Below are 17,500 nucleotides of genomic sequence, written 5' to 3'. Positions count from 1 at the left end.
TCATGCTGTGTGCTAATGGTTTGTTCCTTGAATCTGGTACAGTTTTGGGGAAATTAGGCCGGTGTTACTGTTACAGTTCCATTCCTCTTACCTATTACGGTAATTTTGCTGTATTTACCTATCAGAAGCAGCTGATGCATTCCTTCTAGAATAATACAATAATCTCTTTGTAGCTGTCAGTTCATACCTCTGTAATCTGACAAAATAGATTCCTGCTCAGTCTCACAACATGTCAGTCTTGCCTCTGATGAGGAGAGTTTCATCTTGCTGCTCTAGATCATCTTTGTGATGCCTTTCAATAGAAGATATCCCTTTCTTGCTGATACAGTTTGTCAATTCCATGACCCATGGAAGATGGAAATCACAGTTCTTCATCATGCTTCAAGCATCATATTTCATATTTGCAACTGGGTATTTCTGAGCCTCACAGCAGTGTTGGATCAAGTAACTCCTATCACTGTCAAGATCAGGAATGGAAGATGTGTTTTATGAAGAAATAAATCTAGGAAGGTAGTTGAAATTATAGACTGAGACTACATTTGTAGTTAAATGTGTATCAGAAAGTCATATTAATGACATCTTTGTTGATAATCCTGTTGGAAGCAGTGATACAAATCTGAAAGTCAAAAGCTGCAACAGTGGAGGAGGCCAACAACCTTTCTCTGGTCTGTTTGTGTTTCAGTGCTGCACCAGTACCACCCGTGGGGTTCAGTACATAGAGAAAAAAGGAGGACAGAGTGGTTAATGTCCCTGCAAACAGTGCACAGTGACACAGACTTCAATTTTCTGCTCACCAGACCAACTTCACTGTCCCAAACACGAGCTGCTTGAACCTCTCCTTCCTGTCCTTTTTTATGCTGCCATTCCTCCCGGTGGGAGCTGAGGCAGCCACCCTCCCTTTTACTCTCAAACCATGTTCCACAGCTTGTCACACTGGAATTACTGGGGATTAAAGTAACGTGGATGATTCTTTGTGTGGGCTTCAGCAGCGTGAGAGGACAGGGAAGTGGTGTATTGGCCCTTTCAGTAGGTCACAGGAAACCTGGGGTGCTTCTTATCAACATCTGCATTCTGTGAATAAACTGCCAACACAGAGATTTTTTTCTGTATGTAAACAGATATTTATGAATATTGTCAGGACTTACTGAGTGTTGTAGTTAGACACTAATACAATTACAGAATTCCAACTTAATTTTTCCTAGTTTTTCTACAAATCAAAAATTATTTGTGACTTTATTTTAACCCTCTTATAGTGAAATATTCTTGCACTTTCTGATTTCTTTTTTTATTAGCAACCCTTTCTAGAAATTGTTTAAGGGAAATATGGCTGAATTGTGGAATATGGCTATTCAAGATTCCAAGAATATTTGTTTTACCGATTTATATTTATTCAGGAAAATACATGATTCAGATAGGAGATTTCTTGACTTCCTCATCAGACCAGAATAATAACTTTATTATTATTATAATTATTATTATAGAAATTATAAATTATATATAAATAGATATAATATATAAATTATATATTATATATAAATTATAAATGATTATTATAATTTCTCTCTTCTTATCGAGGAAACACTGGTTGTTCAGTGATATGTCAAGACTAATTGCCACAAAAATAAAATTACACTCATATTGATGTTACAGGTAACAATAGTACTTAGGTACCTAAAACAGAGAAATTATGTTCAACCAGATCCTAGATGTGGCGGTGCTTACAGACAAGGTGCAAATAAGATGCATGTTGAGAAAGCATTTGAGGGTTGGTTTTTTTTGGCTTTTTTTTTTTTTAGTTATTATGGGTTTCTTTTCCTTCTCATTGTCATGTAGCTTAGACTAAGATTTTGAGTTTCTGCTTGGAGAGGGGGATGGTTTGTTTTTCTTACTTCACAATCCTCTGGAAAAATTCAAACCTCACCTGGATGTGATCATGTGCAGCTGCTTTATCAGAGGGGTTGGACCAGGTGATCTCCAGAGGTCCCTTCCCACCTCACCCACTCTGTGACTCCGTGGTCTCATCCCGCACAACTTTTCAGGACGGGCTGACTTCTACCCTCACTGGGATGTCTCAGATGGATTACACTGCAGACATTTGTGGGTCAGTACTGTTTCTTCTCACCCATTTGGTGTGCCACCATAGAAAGGGAAGTTAATGGATTTAGGGAGCTCAAAAATAGATTGAGGAAGTTTTTTTGCTTTGGAGTTGTGCTCCAGTCAAGCTCTAAGGTCACTCTCTAGTGCTTCTAATTTAATAAATAGGGAGAGCTGGACATGTTGTCTTTCTAAGGTAATTTTTGGCTGCCCTTTAAAAGAGGGGGTTTTTTTAGGACAGACAGTGATGCTGAGTACTTTTGTCCCAAATCCACAGTGGCAGCGGGGGAATTGGTCAGACCCAAAACATCTTTCCCTTTTTCATTTGCTGATAGAAGTGTTTTGGTTCTTCAGTTTTTTCACATGGATCCTCCTCCTGGGTGCTTTTCCACCCGAGATGTGGTTAATTACCAGCTGAAGATTTTGTGCATAATAAGTCTATTTTCATTATTTTATGCTGTAGTTGAAAATCCACCTTATTCCAAATTCTCCACCCCATTTACCCATTTTTCTTGCTATCCAAAATATCGAAGTGTATGATTCTTTAGAGAAGGTTTTTTGCTAGAATAAAAATATTGCTCAGTAGTAATTTGTCTGGAGAGATCTGAACAGACAAGTGGTCATCTGTGAACATTGTTTTGAAGAAGTCACTGGGTCTGAGCTTTAAAAGGGAAAAACAGCTGATTTGCATTCCTACAGCTGTGATTTAGTGTCTGTGAGGAGATAAAACTCTGCCTCTGACTGGTGGTAGTGAGTCAAGAGTCAAGGTAATTGCCTCTTGTTGGTTGATACAAGGCTCCTTTAGGGTGGTTTATGGCATTATTGCTGTAAAACTGTCAGGTTCCGTTATCCTGACGTCCCTTTGGGGATTGAATGAGGACTGGAGGAGAAAGTCTTGCTTCCAGGCACAGCGAGTTCAGTGAGTTAGGCTGAGGGACAAGTTGGTGTCTCTGTGTGCATTGGAGGCTCTGATTTTCTCACTAGCTGTCACGAAACAATAATATGTAACGTAGCATGTTTCGGAGTGGGGAGGATGATGGACTCAAGCTGCGAGGCACGAATCTGTCAAACGCAGAGCTCCGCTTCATCTGTCTTAGCTGAGCACTCTTTTGCTGATGTCCAGACGGATCAGTTCACTGCTTAGCACAGATGTGGGGATGCTTTCTGAGCACAAAAGGCTCAGGGTTTGTTTACACGCTCCATGTGTGTGGCAGCACAGAGAAAGGGATGTTTTCCCAGCAAACATCGAGAAAACAATTGTGTCACTCGTATGAAATTGCCAATTACATGATCTATAATGCTCTCAATGGATAACCACAACAAAAGGGCTAAAATACGCCTTCTAAATGAAATTATACTTTGGTTTGCATAGATGCATGCTATTTCAAGCATGCAATGCCACGTGAAGTTACAAAAGGTAACGAAAGGGCACTCAGGACAGATTATGCTGCACCCTTAATCTTTCTCCTGCCTCAAAATCTACCATATTTTAAAGATGTCACAGTTTTGTACGTCACAAAGGAAAGAGGTAGGAGCCTTTTTCAAATGCTGTAGAAGTTACTGCCATGGTGCTGAGGCATTATTTTTACATATTCAGTGTCTTTATCTGTGATTAAAGATACTTCTCTTCGGCCTTTATTTTATCTTTAAAGAATGACCTGACACAGGTGTCTGAATTTCAGACCATTTATTTATAAATTATGTAATTGCATCTGCTTGATAAACTGGTCGTCACCAATGTATCCAACAGGATTTAAACTTTTGTGGTAATTTTTATAGTTTAAAAGTTTGTCACTAAACTCAAATCTTTTATTTAATAAGAACCTTATTACTAAAGTCAGCAATAGCTGTCACCATCCAAGCATGAAATATATTACATTTGAAGACCATTATTTTTTCAACCAAATTAAAAACAATTATCACAAATTCTATGAGAATATCAACTAATTGTTAACTGCATGTACTGTAAAATTGTAAAAAAATCCATTGTAATTCTTGTTTCAGAATAATTTTGCAAGGTTTATTTGTTTCTGCTTCCTTTACTTATGGTAATGGATTCATCAATGCATGGCTTACTTGTATTTTGAATGTCTGTCATGAGAAACCGCAAATTAGGTTTCCAGCAGATCCTAGTATTATTCTGATAATTAAAAATTCCAACTAATTAAGGAATAGCTGTCTTTTTTCACATGTACTTATGAGGTTATCAAAAAATTCTACTATTTTCAAAGTGCTGAGTGAAGAAAAGAAAAAGAAAAGGTGAATTTTAATTGCAAAAGATTTTTCTTTTGTCCAGCTCACTTTTCTAAGACCTCTTCTTTTGGGAGGGGTGAAGATTTGAAGATTTCCAATTTTTAGGATATATTTTGAAAATAGGAGAAGTTGTTTCAGTTTTTCCTGGTTTAAGTTGTCATAAAATACACAATTAAAATATTAAAGTAGCTTTTATGGTAATAATGTGTTCTTGATTTTCATTTTACTTTTAGCTTTCTAATATTGGATTTTAGTAATAAAGATTTAAATAATCCTAGCTAGTTCTCCCCCAAATACACTGTATATAATACTTTCTTTCCTTTCAGGGGGAAAGAGCTATCAAAGAATATATTTAAATCAAGTGTCAGCTATGGTTCATGGCACTTGACTGCATTAGTACAGTTATTTTTATTCCTGAAATAAAGGTGTATTGCAAAATAATTTATATTCTCTAACCCAGAAACATAATTGGCCTGAACACTTCAGTCCCATAGAGCTTTTGAAGCTGGGACATGTAGCAAAGACTATTTCAGACAATTCTGAAGAAACAAAAAGAAACATTGCTAAAAGGAATGAATTCTGAGTCATCAGCTGTCAGTATTGAAATACATTTTTCTCTCATTGTGCTGTAATTGCTGGCTCTATTAATGTGATGTATTCTTGCTTCAGTTATTGCTGATGTTCCAAAGTTGAATAATTGTAGTTTTTTTTCTCTGCTTTTTCAAGCAAATTGACGTTTTCTGGGTTTTTTTCTTTTCTTTTGAGTCAGGATATTCCTCTGTGCTTTTCAGACTGGGATATTATGTGGATTTTTCACTGTGAGAATACATTTTCCTCTTCATTTTAACCCCAGCCATATAATTTTTATCCTCATTTCCATTAGGGATTTTTCAAGATAATTTGTTGCAGCAGACGTAAAGGTATAAACAAATGAGTAACTTCTATATTGTTCCTCATCCTGTTTCCCATCTAGTATCAAAAATAGTACTCTGGCACTTATATATATGTTTTTGTGAATTGGACTTCGTTGGGAAAGCCAAGAAATATTGTGAATACCATAATTTGAAAGTCAGTCTTAAAAACAGACCCTAGAACACTGATAGAACTTTCCTGCTTTCCAGTGTTGCCCACTTTTTATTGTCTCACATAAATGAAGTATTCGTCCATGGTGAATATCCAAGATACTTACTATGCTTGTACAGTATCACAACTTGAATGAGTCCCTTGAAGTTTCCAGATTACCTGCTTCCCTGTAAGATTCTACATTAATGCTTATTTTTAGACTCTGAGGTATTTCAGTAGTCATCCCTCCCTCATAAAAACCTGCCATTTGAATAATTCAAACCTTCAACTGCCAGCGTCCTCCAGAGCTCCAGCAGCTCCGTGTCTAAGTGGACCTTTGGCAAGGCTGAAGAGAAAAACCTGTTAGTGTGTGTTTTAATATCTGTTTTAATATCTCCTTCTGATAGTTTTATTATTCATGTTTTGAAGTGCATTATGTTAAAATGTTATGACCTTTCTGGACACCTTCATTTATCATCTGAGCAGGACTTTGGTCTTTTCAGTCTTTGCTTGTTGCTGTTTTCAAAGTCTGTGGCTTCCTCACAAGGGGAAGAGGAGGGGCAGGCACAGATCTCTGGGCCTGACCTAAGGATGGCCTTGCAGGATGAGAATGAGTTTCCTCTGATCTTGTATCGGTCTCCAACATTTGAAATCAGATGCTTGGGAGAGATTGTAAGAACAGCACCAGCATATTTTCCCAAGCTGTTCCCGAGCTTCTGCTGATGCATCACTGCCAGTTTGAGGCTCACAGATTTCTTGCCCAGCAGTGGTGATTCCGATAGTCTTGTCTGTCTGGGTTTTTGTTGGTTTTTATTTTTTTTTTAATATGTGCAGTTTTTCCAGAGGTCTTTTGAACCTATTTGTAAAAATTCTAAATTTTAAAATTTAATTGTTCAGAATATTGGCAAAGCTTTAGATACTACGATGTGTGATGATCACTTGTTTTAATTTCTGCTTACATCAGTCCACTGGTGGCAATTCTTATACTATGAAAACAGCCCTGTCTGTGAAATGTGTTTTGGATGCAGGGATAAAAGAATTCAACTTTGTTACTTAACTTAAAAATGTATACAGTTTTACAGGCTCATGGGGGAGATCAGAAACTGGGCAAAGACATTCTCCACAAATATGCATGCCCATTGCATTACATTAAGTAGAAATAAAATTAATTTGGTTTATATTTAAAATGTCTATATGCTTGAGCTAAACGGGGAGTAAAGGTCGGACATACAAAACTTGTTCTGCTATGCAGTGGCAGAAAACTTTGCACTACGAAGGAATATGGTTTTCTCCTAAGTTTTCCTGTGTTAAGGAATTGGAGGAACAGTCAAGCCTTTTTCAGAAGTGAATTTGCCTTTGTGGAATTAAAACCTGAGTGGTTTTATCCTTCCACATTATTTGTTAACTTTAATGGCAACTTCAAAATTATTTGATGATGGAGTGTATGATTCAGGGCTCCAGCTGGCTGAAAATCTCTGTCCCAGGCTTGAAACCTTTCAGTCAATGGTGTGTCTGTGGCTGTTGAAATCCTATCTTAACATCCAGAGGGCTGGAAGAAATGGTAAAACCATCAGTCTCCTCATCACTCTTGTAATATTCAGATAATACTGAAATAGTTCCTGCAAACAGGAGTGAAGTCTTTCAGAATCTATTTTGAATATTGTTTTAAGGTTTAACTGCATATTTGTCACAGCACAGCATATGCTTCAGGCTACTGAATTTCACAAGCAAGGTAGCAAAGAAAATTCCTTTTTTGTTACTCATTGCCTCTAACAAAGACCTGACTAACAGTTGTCCACAGTGGATTTTTTTTCCCTTTTTATTTTTTTTTTCTTTGTATACTTGTGAGTAGAATAAGTTTATCCATCAGGAAAGGTTTTAGTAGCTTGTATTATGTTGATCAGGAGCTTCTGCCATGATTTGCATTTGAAATATTGAGCATCACTGTAAATCAGGAGACAGAAGTTCCTGCTGCAGTGCTGTGTGCACCTGGATCTGGCATCAGTGAAAGCTAAAGAGATGCTTTACTCTCAGTATTACTGTGGAATGATGGGTTGGCTTTTCCTGCTGGGCAGCTGTTGGAACTAATCAGATTGTGCCTAAGAGCATAATAAGGAAAAACTTTAATAATGCTTAGCCCTCTTGGAAGCTCAGTGGCTTCAGCTGTCACACTCACTTTCAGTAATTTAGGTTTGCTGTTTTGTTAAAAGCCATAACGCTGGATTTCAAAACAGATTTCACTTAATTTTACATTTCACCATAGGTGCTTCCACATATAACCACAGTAGGCCTCTTCTTGTGTTACCAGTAAAGTTAATTGAGTGTGGAAGCAGAGCTTTGACTCTGTAGGTAGAGTGCATAAAAAATATAGTTTGATGGTGTCACCTGAGGATTTGAAGATAGTGCTCTATATTGTGAATCCACGTAACAACAGAAACCTATTTTATTGTAGTGAGCAGATTTCTGTGAGCAAGTTGACTCAATCCTGTCTTGGAGAGTACTTGTTTTGTGTTTTTCCAGTGTCTGTGAACCTGATGTCTAATGACAGATGTAGTATTTGGTAGAACATCCTAGGCATGTTTTAAAAATAGTAACATGCCCAACTAAATTTTTGACTTCAGAATCAACTCTGTGTTTAGCTCACTGCTTTGTAAACATAATAAACTGAATTTTTGTTCATAGCTTAATACCTTAATATGCAAGAATCCTAACAATATGCTAAACCCCTTAAGATAAAGAAATAGAAAGTAATTAAGTGGACAAATCAAGGTATAGATGAAGGCTTTGTGTATAAGTTGAAAATTGTTTAAAGACTGTTTAAGATAAATTGTTTGAGCTGTGCTTTATTTTCCATGCTAATGGTCATTTTCCCAGATGATGGACATAAGTTAATATATTTTGCTGGATTTCAGGATGAAATATTTTAATGGCTTTGGTTTGGTAGATTTGGTTGTTTACATCATGTTTTTAGAATATGAAGGCTAAACTTCACATTGAATTATTCAGAGCATGTTACCATCCCCAGAGGTTGCTTTCTCCCAGGCCTTTTCCTGGTTCCAACCTGCGTGTGGCTGAGAGATGCTGTCTTTGCTAGCAAGTGTCTCAAAGCTGGATGAAGGCTCTGGGCACTGTGCTGGGTGTTTAACCGGGGGTTATGATCAGAGTGGAGCAGTTGGGAGGAGTCCGGGGGAAGTTTTCACTTCTTGTTTGCCACCCTGACGCCTTCCTGGCTGAAACCCCAAAGCTGTTCACATTTTTCACGGAGGAAGAGGCCTCAGGTCCAATTTTTGTGTGTGCCTATTACGGAGTTTTATTGTACCACAAACAATATGTGAGCTGTTGTTTGGGAACATCTGTTTTAGGACAGTGATTGAATTCACCTCAGGAAAGTACTTCACGTGGACCCAGACCTGGGAAAGCTTGGTTTTTCCCTATGACTTGGGTTGTATGAGTTACTGGGCAGAGATGGCTTCGCCTAACTTTGTTTAATTTGCTTTTTCTGGAATAGCAGAGTTTGTGAGAGGGCAGTCACGTTGCTAAATAACTCCTGAGCTTTTACTTACTCTGGCATTAACCTTGCTGTGGACGTACACCCATCACTCAGTTCACTCCTAGCGTTAACCGCTCCGTGTTCTTCCCCATGAGCTGTGGGAGGGTTTGTCTCAGTTCACAATTTATTGGAGGATTCACGCTACCTGGTGAGACTAAGCTAGATCTTTGCAACAGGAGATGGGTATTATATTTACCTTTTCAAGCTGGTGTTCTTCATGCTTAAATATTGGCTTATGTGTTCTATGGTCTTACGTTTTTCTTTGATTATTTTTTTTTCCTTTTGGAGGAAAAATCCCTGCCCATTAGCCATAATTTTTAGTGTATATTCATGACTGAACTGCTATTAGGGAATATAAACAGTGAACAAAAATTGAGCAGAAAAGCTGGAGGGGAATGATGGGTGTTTGGTGTTTCCCTTGTAAACATGCCATTCCAATATTTTAAATTTATTTTCTTGCTTGCAAATCAGTTCTATCAATTCCATCTCTGATTTTAAGACCGAGAAGTAGTTCAAGTGTGTTCAATTAGAGTGAAATTGGAATTTTATTTTTGTTTTTAGAAGGGAATATATTCTTGAGTAAAACTATATATTGAAGTATAAATCAAATACACTTTTAAGATTTTTGATCCCAAACTCACAGGGAAGCATTTTCTCGGAATATAACTCATTAACTGGAAGCTCAGAACAATTTATTTGCTAGAACTTTCAATACACACAGGTAGCAAGAGATTTCTTTTCGAAATTGACTTTCAGACTCGAGTTGCTGCCTTACAGTAAGGAAATGTTTCTTCTTTTTTATCTTGCACTTGTTCTAGTGAGTCAGATAAATAGGAGTCAACTGGAGGAGGAAGAATTTCTCTTCCTGAGAAACCTAGCACCAGAAAATACATTTTTGGTTTATCCCCTACTCTTCTTGATCAGTATGGTGAAAAGAGTTTTATTCACTGAGTTTCAGAATTCGGTGTCTCTGGAATATTTTTAGTAGTGTCACTCTGTATGTCTTCTCAGCTGCTGTCTCCCATTTATTACTCTGAAATTGCAGTATTATTTATTGTCTTCCCATGTGCACTGAAGTGGCATCTTGCACTTGCATACGTCACCTACTTTTACAGTTTAATGTGGGAATCTCACTGTTATTCTCTGAGAGTAATAAAAAAAGGATAAGTTTTCATTCCTCGAAAAAGTATAGCTTTATTTCTTTCAAAAGCAAAACTGATCCTGTGGCATTTAAATGTCACACACACATACTCCTTCTTATTTTGATTTTTACAAAACCCTGCAGAGTGGAGGCCTTGAGAGAGGCTTATGATCAGGTCATTTCTGCAGTATTTGTGACAGGTCTAGAATTCCAAAAGCCTGCTTGTGGAAGCTGGAGGAAATCTGTTCCAAGTGGAGGATGTAAACTCTTTTCTGCTAGAGTGTTTTTCTTCTCATCCTGTTATATTTTTGCCCACATGGGTTGTGAATTTTCTCCATTAAGACTGGATTTTTTAATCAACATTCATAGAGCAGTGACACATGGACATTAAAGTGCCATGCCTGCACATGAAGCAATGTCCTTGTGTTTTCTGGAAGTGCGGGGGGTTCCATGTATGTGAGAGATGCTCCTGCTATTCAGATGAAAGTTTTGTCAGCAATTTTTCCTAGAAATGTAAGCATAAAGGGAAGATACTGTGATTTTGCTTCCAGCTGAACTTTAGTTTTGGAAGGGTCTTAGGTCAAAGAACACAATCTTGCTAAACAACTTGTTGGAAAAGCAACAACATCAGAGGTTAGAATATGGGTTTGTCTTAATGAAGGTGCCGTGTGTTTAAAGATATCATAGACTTTGAATTTGTGTGCATGTATGTGTAAGAGGGAATGAGATTAATTTAATGAAATGAATTTTTAATTTAATTAATGTTGATCTGCAAATATTTGGGCTCCTTTTCAACAAAGCACGAGGATTTCAGTCTGTTTTATATTTTGTTATCCCATTTGCCACAAACCAAATCCTCATGTACCCATGACCGCCAGTTTCCACTAAAATCGCTGCAAGCTGGGGATGCTGCACAGCCCCTGCTTTGGAGCAAAGGAATTTTCAGAACTGTCTGGGCTGTTTGTGTTTTCTGGTGTACAAGTGGCTGTCAGTTTGAATCCCCTCTGCCTGGCAGTGCTGATGTGCTCACAGAGCAGGTCGTGAGCAGGAGGGCACAGTGGGTTCACCCCGCGCCAACACCAGCAGCGCTCCCCCCAAGCTCCAAATGTGCCACTGGGAGCTGAGACACTGCCTTTGGCTGTTGAGGCAAAATGAGGTTGTGATTTAGGAGCTGTTCTGAGCAGCAGTGCAGAATTGTTAGTGCTTCCCTCCAAAGGCGCAGTGCTGCGTTGGAGGCTTGTACTCATTTATTTCTCTTTCTCGCAGGTCCTCGGTTCTGTGCCTGTTCTCAGCTAGGAAATAGAGCAAATATGTAACTGTCACCTTGTATAATGCAAATATCAAAATTCACTTGTTGGATGTATTGTTGCCTGATATAAATCCTAATTTTTTTTTTTTTCCTTCATTATATATCTATAGTGAGACTCCAAAGGCAGAAACATACTGAAAGGCAAGTCAGACATCTGGAGCTTTATCATGGGAATTCAGAGCAAAGCTCAAACATGTTTAATACCTTAATCTGAATATCCTCAGGGTGTTGAAAATGTAGCTTTTTGTTCAGTAGGATGTCTGTGAATATTTCTGAACAACTATAATGGAGGAGATTAAGAGGGGAGGTTGCCTCCCTGGTTGTTACCTGCAGCTGTTGACCTCCCTTGTTTTGGTAAAAGTGTCTCTAAATGAAAGAACTTTGCTTGAAGTTTAAAACTCTAAAGTCTAGCTCCCAAAGTTACGTTATAATGCTTGGTTTTTAAAGTTCAAAGTTCTAAAGTTTAATTTTAAACATGATTGTTAACTCAGAAATGGCTGCCTTTTTCAGACCAGCTACAAACTTTGGACAATTGATAAAAGTGTCTCTGTACTTCAGTTTCCCATCTTTAGTTAGTGTACAACTATTTATGTAGCAGGAGTATTGTGAACATAAATTCCTTGCAGTTTTGTGGTGCAGCTGCGTATTTTTCTGAAATATGTAATTGTATGTCTACAGTGCATTGTGAAAGACCCCTCAAGTAATGGCCCAGTTCCTTGAAAGCCATTTCTTGGTAATTTTGTGTCCTGTTAATGCAGCAGTCTGGGTTCACCATTACTCCCGCCCTAGTTTGTAGAGGTGGATGAAGTGAATTTCTATTAAAAGAAAATATACAGGTTTCTGTTTTGCTTTAGGTTTTGGTTTTGTTTGCTTGGTTTTTTAAATTTTCATCCGTGTTTGAAAAGATAAATTAGATTTAATTACGAACCCACAAACAATTCAACTTGAAACAACATTTCAAAGGCCAAAGATGTGCTATAGAAAGAGAGTTATTCATGAAATCTGGTGCAGTCTTGAAAATGTGAAGTGTATGTGGGTTGCCAATTTCCAGCTCCTCCTGTTCTCTCCCTTGTAAAGCTTGTAGTTAAAAATATTAACACTTTTAAAGTATGGAGTTTCAGGCTTGCTTAAAGTGTAGACTGAAGAAATAAGGCCAGCAAAAAAAAGTAAGTAAATTAAAAATATAGTTTTCCCTGTCTCTGATTGTTTCTCCTCAATGGAGGTGAACATGATCCAATAAACATGGTCTGACAATTGAATGCCAAGAGCTGAGTAGGATGAAAAAATGTTCCATCTCAGAAAAAAATATGCCTATCTCATATCTATCTATCTTAGAAAATAAAGTTGACAATGCTTAGAACATGACAAGATTGAAAAAGGCTCCTTACAAAAGGGACCAAGTATTCCAAAAAAGTTTAAGGAGACTCCAGCAATGCGATTCTTAGGACTGTTTAAGTGTTGTTGTAGCAACATTAAATTTAACATTAAATTTATATTTCCAACGAAGTAATTTCCTGTAAATTAGGGTAAACCTCCTAGATTTTATTTTTTCTTTTCTTTTTCAGAAAATCAGTATTAAATCTATTGATTGTCCTCATTTTGATTCCATGTTGTACTTTTTACGTTCCTTTCCAGCATAAGATAGTTCATTATTGTCCTTGTGTTCTGTTGATCCCATCCACAGCGTTGTGCTTGCTGCCTGCTTCATGGGACAAGAGCTGCTTTGTGTGTGGCTGTGGATCTGGAGAGGAAATTTTGGCAGCGTTTTCCATTTATAGGAGCTCTTATGTAATTGGAGGAGGAAAAGTAGCAAGTTATGGTGTAGACATTGCTAATAATATGATGTCCTCAACTTTTACGTAGGAATGGAGCTAATTAGGATTCTGAATGCCGAAAATGCACTTCAGGTTTATGCATAATTGGCTGCTTCCAAGTCCTGTTTCTACTGTGGTTCTGAACCTGAAAGTTCAGTTTATTCCAAGCTAAACTTTTTTCTTGCTTTGAAGGAAACCAGTGGGAACAGTGCCTGACACTGACAGAAAACCATAAATTGAACAAAAGTCTTAAGAATTTTGGCCTACAAATTAAAAGGCTGCATTGCTTTGACAAAGAGAGTGTTTCAAATCTGTAAGCAACTCTGCATCTGCTGAGGTCTGAATTATAGAAAACTTCTTACCTTTGTAATGTCATTTTTCTCCTTTGAAGTTCTCCCATTCAGTTCATAAGGTAACTGCTGGTACTAATGACACTTATTTCCAGTAACTTTGGGTTGTAAGCTGTGGGATGTCATGAGAGGAGTGACTGTGGAGTCTTTAAGCAGGACAGCTGTCCAACAAGTGGTAATTTTCTAGAATGTATGGACAGCAAATTGCACACTGTGTGAATAATAGCAGACAAGGGGCCTTTATGAGAGCTGCACACTTAGGGTAATTTGGATCTGAGTGCATTCATATGCACCCATTATAGACACATAGATCCATTATCGCCTACCATGTGGAATATTTTGTGTTTAAGGCTTTAACTTGGCTTTGGCAATTCACAATTTCACAACCAAAGTAGCACCTTTGAAAGAAAAATGCAAGTTTAGTTTTCAGCTTTTATAGAAAAAGTTGTCCTCTGTGTAACTGTGGTCTGTTTTTCTGCACTAAGAACTGAAGTTGTGCTGCTGTACTCTCTCCTTTGCTGATAGCACAGTTACAGAGCAGTTCTGTATGTCTTGACAAAAACAGGCAAGGAAAAAGGGTCTGGGACCCATCTTGTAGTTCTGCAGAAGACCTGCAAAGACTGTGTTATTCCGTGTGAAATAACCAGCAGTTAGCAAACCTGCATTATTTTCTGGACTTTCTGAAAAGATTTTAAGGTCCTCTGGACTCAAAACTACTTTCCAACCAAAGGTTTTTAATTAAGTGGTTACTTTAATGAATTACTGATTTACTGATGAGAAGCCAATCTTTTAATCTTTTTATTTTTCTTCCTTTTTTTTTTTTTAATAGGATTGTTAACATGTGATAAATGTGTACTTCTAGTGTGTTGCAATAGCCATTGAACTGAGTTAGTGTAGAATATTAGTAAAAGTTTGAGCTGTGCATGTAGTCTGGCCCTTGACTTCTGTTTAGAATTCAGTTGAGCCAAAGACATCACTTGATGTGTTTGTCATTTACAGTGCATGGAGTATGGATAATAAGTGTAGGGTGAAGCTGTAGACACAAAACAATGAGCTGTCTTTGCTGCTGTGGCTTTCTCTGGAGGTTCAGAATCCTATTTTGAATGAAGATTGAGGACAGTGTTGATCTCCCCTTTGTCAGCTAACAATGGATCCTTGTTAGGCACAATTACATAATTTTTATGTTTTAAGGAATGATCACTGGTAGCCTCTCTTAATGTGAGTACTTTGTATCACAAGCAGTTGGGTTTGTATCATTATTTAGCACAATATTCTTTCCCTTCCCCACTTCTTTGAGAAATTCCTGCCTTCTGCCAACGTACTGGTCTGCAAGTGTAAGTCCATAGGACGTTTTGAACACATTGGAGCGTCTGTTACCAGCATTAACCAGAAGCTGGTCTGTTTTCCCATTCTTCCCAACAATGTCCAGGCAGTCAGTACCCCACAGATTTAACAGGATCCTGGGATGAAATGCTGTGATACTGCCATATCTGTGTGTAGACTTTTGGTGCACTTTGTCACATCCAGCCCTGTCTGTAACACTTAGAAGCTGCTCTAGCATATCACACTACGTGTCTGTGTGTCATTGATGATGTATTTATGAAACCACCTAAATGCTGCAATTTTTAAAATACTCTCTAATTTTTTATTCACATGACAGCCCAAAACAGCTCCGAAAAGGACATTTGGACCCATTACAAATGACCAGGTAAATATACAGTAGGGAGTGTTCAACATGAAAGTTGCATTATTTGAGAGACTGTGTGCATAAATCCATGGAAAAGGATGTTATGAAAATTGAATAAGGTAACAGAGCTTCTTACTGCCCTGATAAAGGATCTGGTTAGCAGGGTCAGAACATCTTCAAAGCTAATCCAGGCTCTGAGATAGGCATAACCTTGGTTTGCCTCCTATAGTTAGTGTTTAAACAGTATTTTTAAGTTTAAAAAGTCAATCGCTCTTATTTCTCACCCCCATTCTTCTGGGGTAGAGATATTGATGCAGCAAATTATTTATACCAGCCATTTTAATGGCCAAAGGTACTCTGGAACTGTTAATTATCTGTGTTATGCTTTTCCAATGGATTCGTGCCCTCCCCAGTGTGCACAAATCCTTCAGGACACTGGGATAATGTGGTGACTGAGGCACAGTTCAGTCCAAATTGAAATCTGACCCTAATGGAATTTTTATCTTCACAGTCCTAATGATGGTAAAGCCATTTACTTCAACATCAATAAATTAATCCTGAAGGTTTTTCGTCATATTTCTCATTTTAGCTCTCAATGTCTTTGCTCATAATGGAGAGAATTAGATATTTATAATCTTAAAAATATATTTCTTGCATGTTTCATCTTTTTTTTTTTTTTGAGTGTTTAGAATGCGAGAACTGTCTGTTCTTAGAAAATGTGTTTGTTAATTTGCAGCATGTCACACCTAACCTTATCTCTTAAATAACGTGAAATAGTGTTGCTAGAACTAAGAGACTTCTACTTCTCTGTAATGGTTTTTCTGTGGTTTAAAAAGATGTCTAAACCTGTAAAGAATAAGAAGAAATAGACATGGATAATATTTCTTTCCACAGAACATTATTCAAGCATTAATAATGAACTTGGAAGTGATCTTTGCATTCTTTGCTGTTCTCTAGTCACTCACTGCTGGTGACGGGGAGCTAAAGCACCATATTTTATATCAAACTCATATGCTGTGATGAAAAACCCCTCTCCCATACTTGATAAGAAAAGCAGAGATGGGCACACGCATGTACAGCCACGTGAATTCAAAGTCTGTGTGAAGTTCTTGTTGTAGTTGTGGGATCTAATGACAGAATAATCAGTGCCCATCTGTCAACTTGTGTGCAAATAGAGAAGTAAAGAGAGCTAACAGGTTGCTTTTACTCTGGCTTCTGTTACTTACTTTCCTCTGGAATCTATGTTAAAGCATAGAATATATAATTTATAATTTCCTAGTAATTATGAAATTTATTGCAAATAACTGCTAGCCAGATTGAATACGAAGAGGAAACTCTTGCTCTGCTTCCTATCAACATAGAATTACCAGTCTAAAATTTACCCTAATTGGTTCAAAATATATATCTTGATTTAGAAACAATTTGCAGGTCTTACATTTTCATGCCTTCTGCTAAAGAAGCCAAATCTGTATTTGTTCTATTACTTCAAAATGTGTTCCAGTTTACTTTGTACTGTCCCCAGTTGCAACTTAATGTTGTCACAAATGCTGTGCAAGTGGCACAGTAATTTTGGATATGTGGATGAATAGTTCTGTCTCATGAAATAAAAGATTGCTTATGTAAGGTCAAAATCTGGCTTTGAGGAAACAAATCAATGAAAGAGTCCAGCCTCACCCAGGAGTGTATAGAAGCTATAAATGCAGTCAGTTAATGATGGGTAGCAAGATACAGGGAGTACAAATCTTTTGCAACTAATGAGAAATGAGGAACCTTGAACACTGGGAACATTTTCTTTTGCTTTCTTCTGGAGTGTCTCAAACCAGTTTAGAACACAACTGAACTCGGTCCGGTGGAAGGTGTCCCTGCCTCTGGCAAGGGCTTGGAATGAGAGGATCTTTAAGGTCCTCTCCAGCCCAAACCATTCTGTGATTCCGTGGCAGTTACCTGAGTGAGGGTGAAAGATGAGCAGAGTAAGCAGAGAAGGAACAGTTGTTCATTATTACAAATATGACACATAAAAAGAAAGTCCTAATTAGTCCACAGTTTTATTTTTGCCTTCTCTTTTCTGGTCATCCCATGCATTCAGCATCAGCCATCTGCCTTCTAGCCCTGCCCTTATGGAAGATGTGGCTGGAAAATTGCCTTTACATCATTCCTCTAAGTGGTGAGATAAGAGAAAAGAGGGTAATTACAATATTCTTAATTCCTGTTTGTCTGAAGAGACAGCAGAAGAGAGAGGG

The 17,500-nt window shown here is 37.7% G+C and overlaps 1 protein-coding gene across 5 annotated transcripts in view; it reads left to right on the top strand.

The window, feature by feature from the left end:
* Positions 1-17,500, top strand: part of PCDH11X (protocadherin 11 X-linked) — a 439,566-nt gene that overhangs the window by 49,354 nt on the left and 372,712 nt on the right. For 4 of the 5 annotated variants that reach the window (XM_048318511.1, XM_048318512.1, XM_048318514.1 and 1 more), the window contains one exon: positions 15,234-15,281. The exons of the other annotated variant lie outside the window; for it this stretch is intronic. In XM_048318511.1, coding sequence (XP_048174468.1) covers positions 15,234-15,281 — 48 coding nt within the window. The remainder of the gene's footprint in view (positions 1-15,233; positions 15,282-17,500) is intronic. 5 annotated transcript variants of the gene reach the window in all.

This window comes from Corvus hawaiiensis, chromosome 14 (genome assembly GCF_020740725.1).
Source record: "Corvus hawaiiensis isolate bCorHaw1 chromosome 14, bCorHaw1.pri.cur, whole genome shotgun sequence".
Classification (NCBI taxonomy): Eukaryota; Metazoa; Chordata; class Aves; order Passeriformes; family Corvidae; genus Corvus; species Corvus hawaiiensis.
This window is presented reverse-complemented; position numbering and strand designations above follow the sequence as displayed.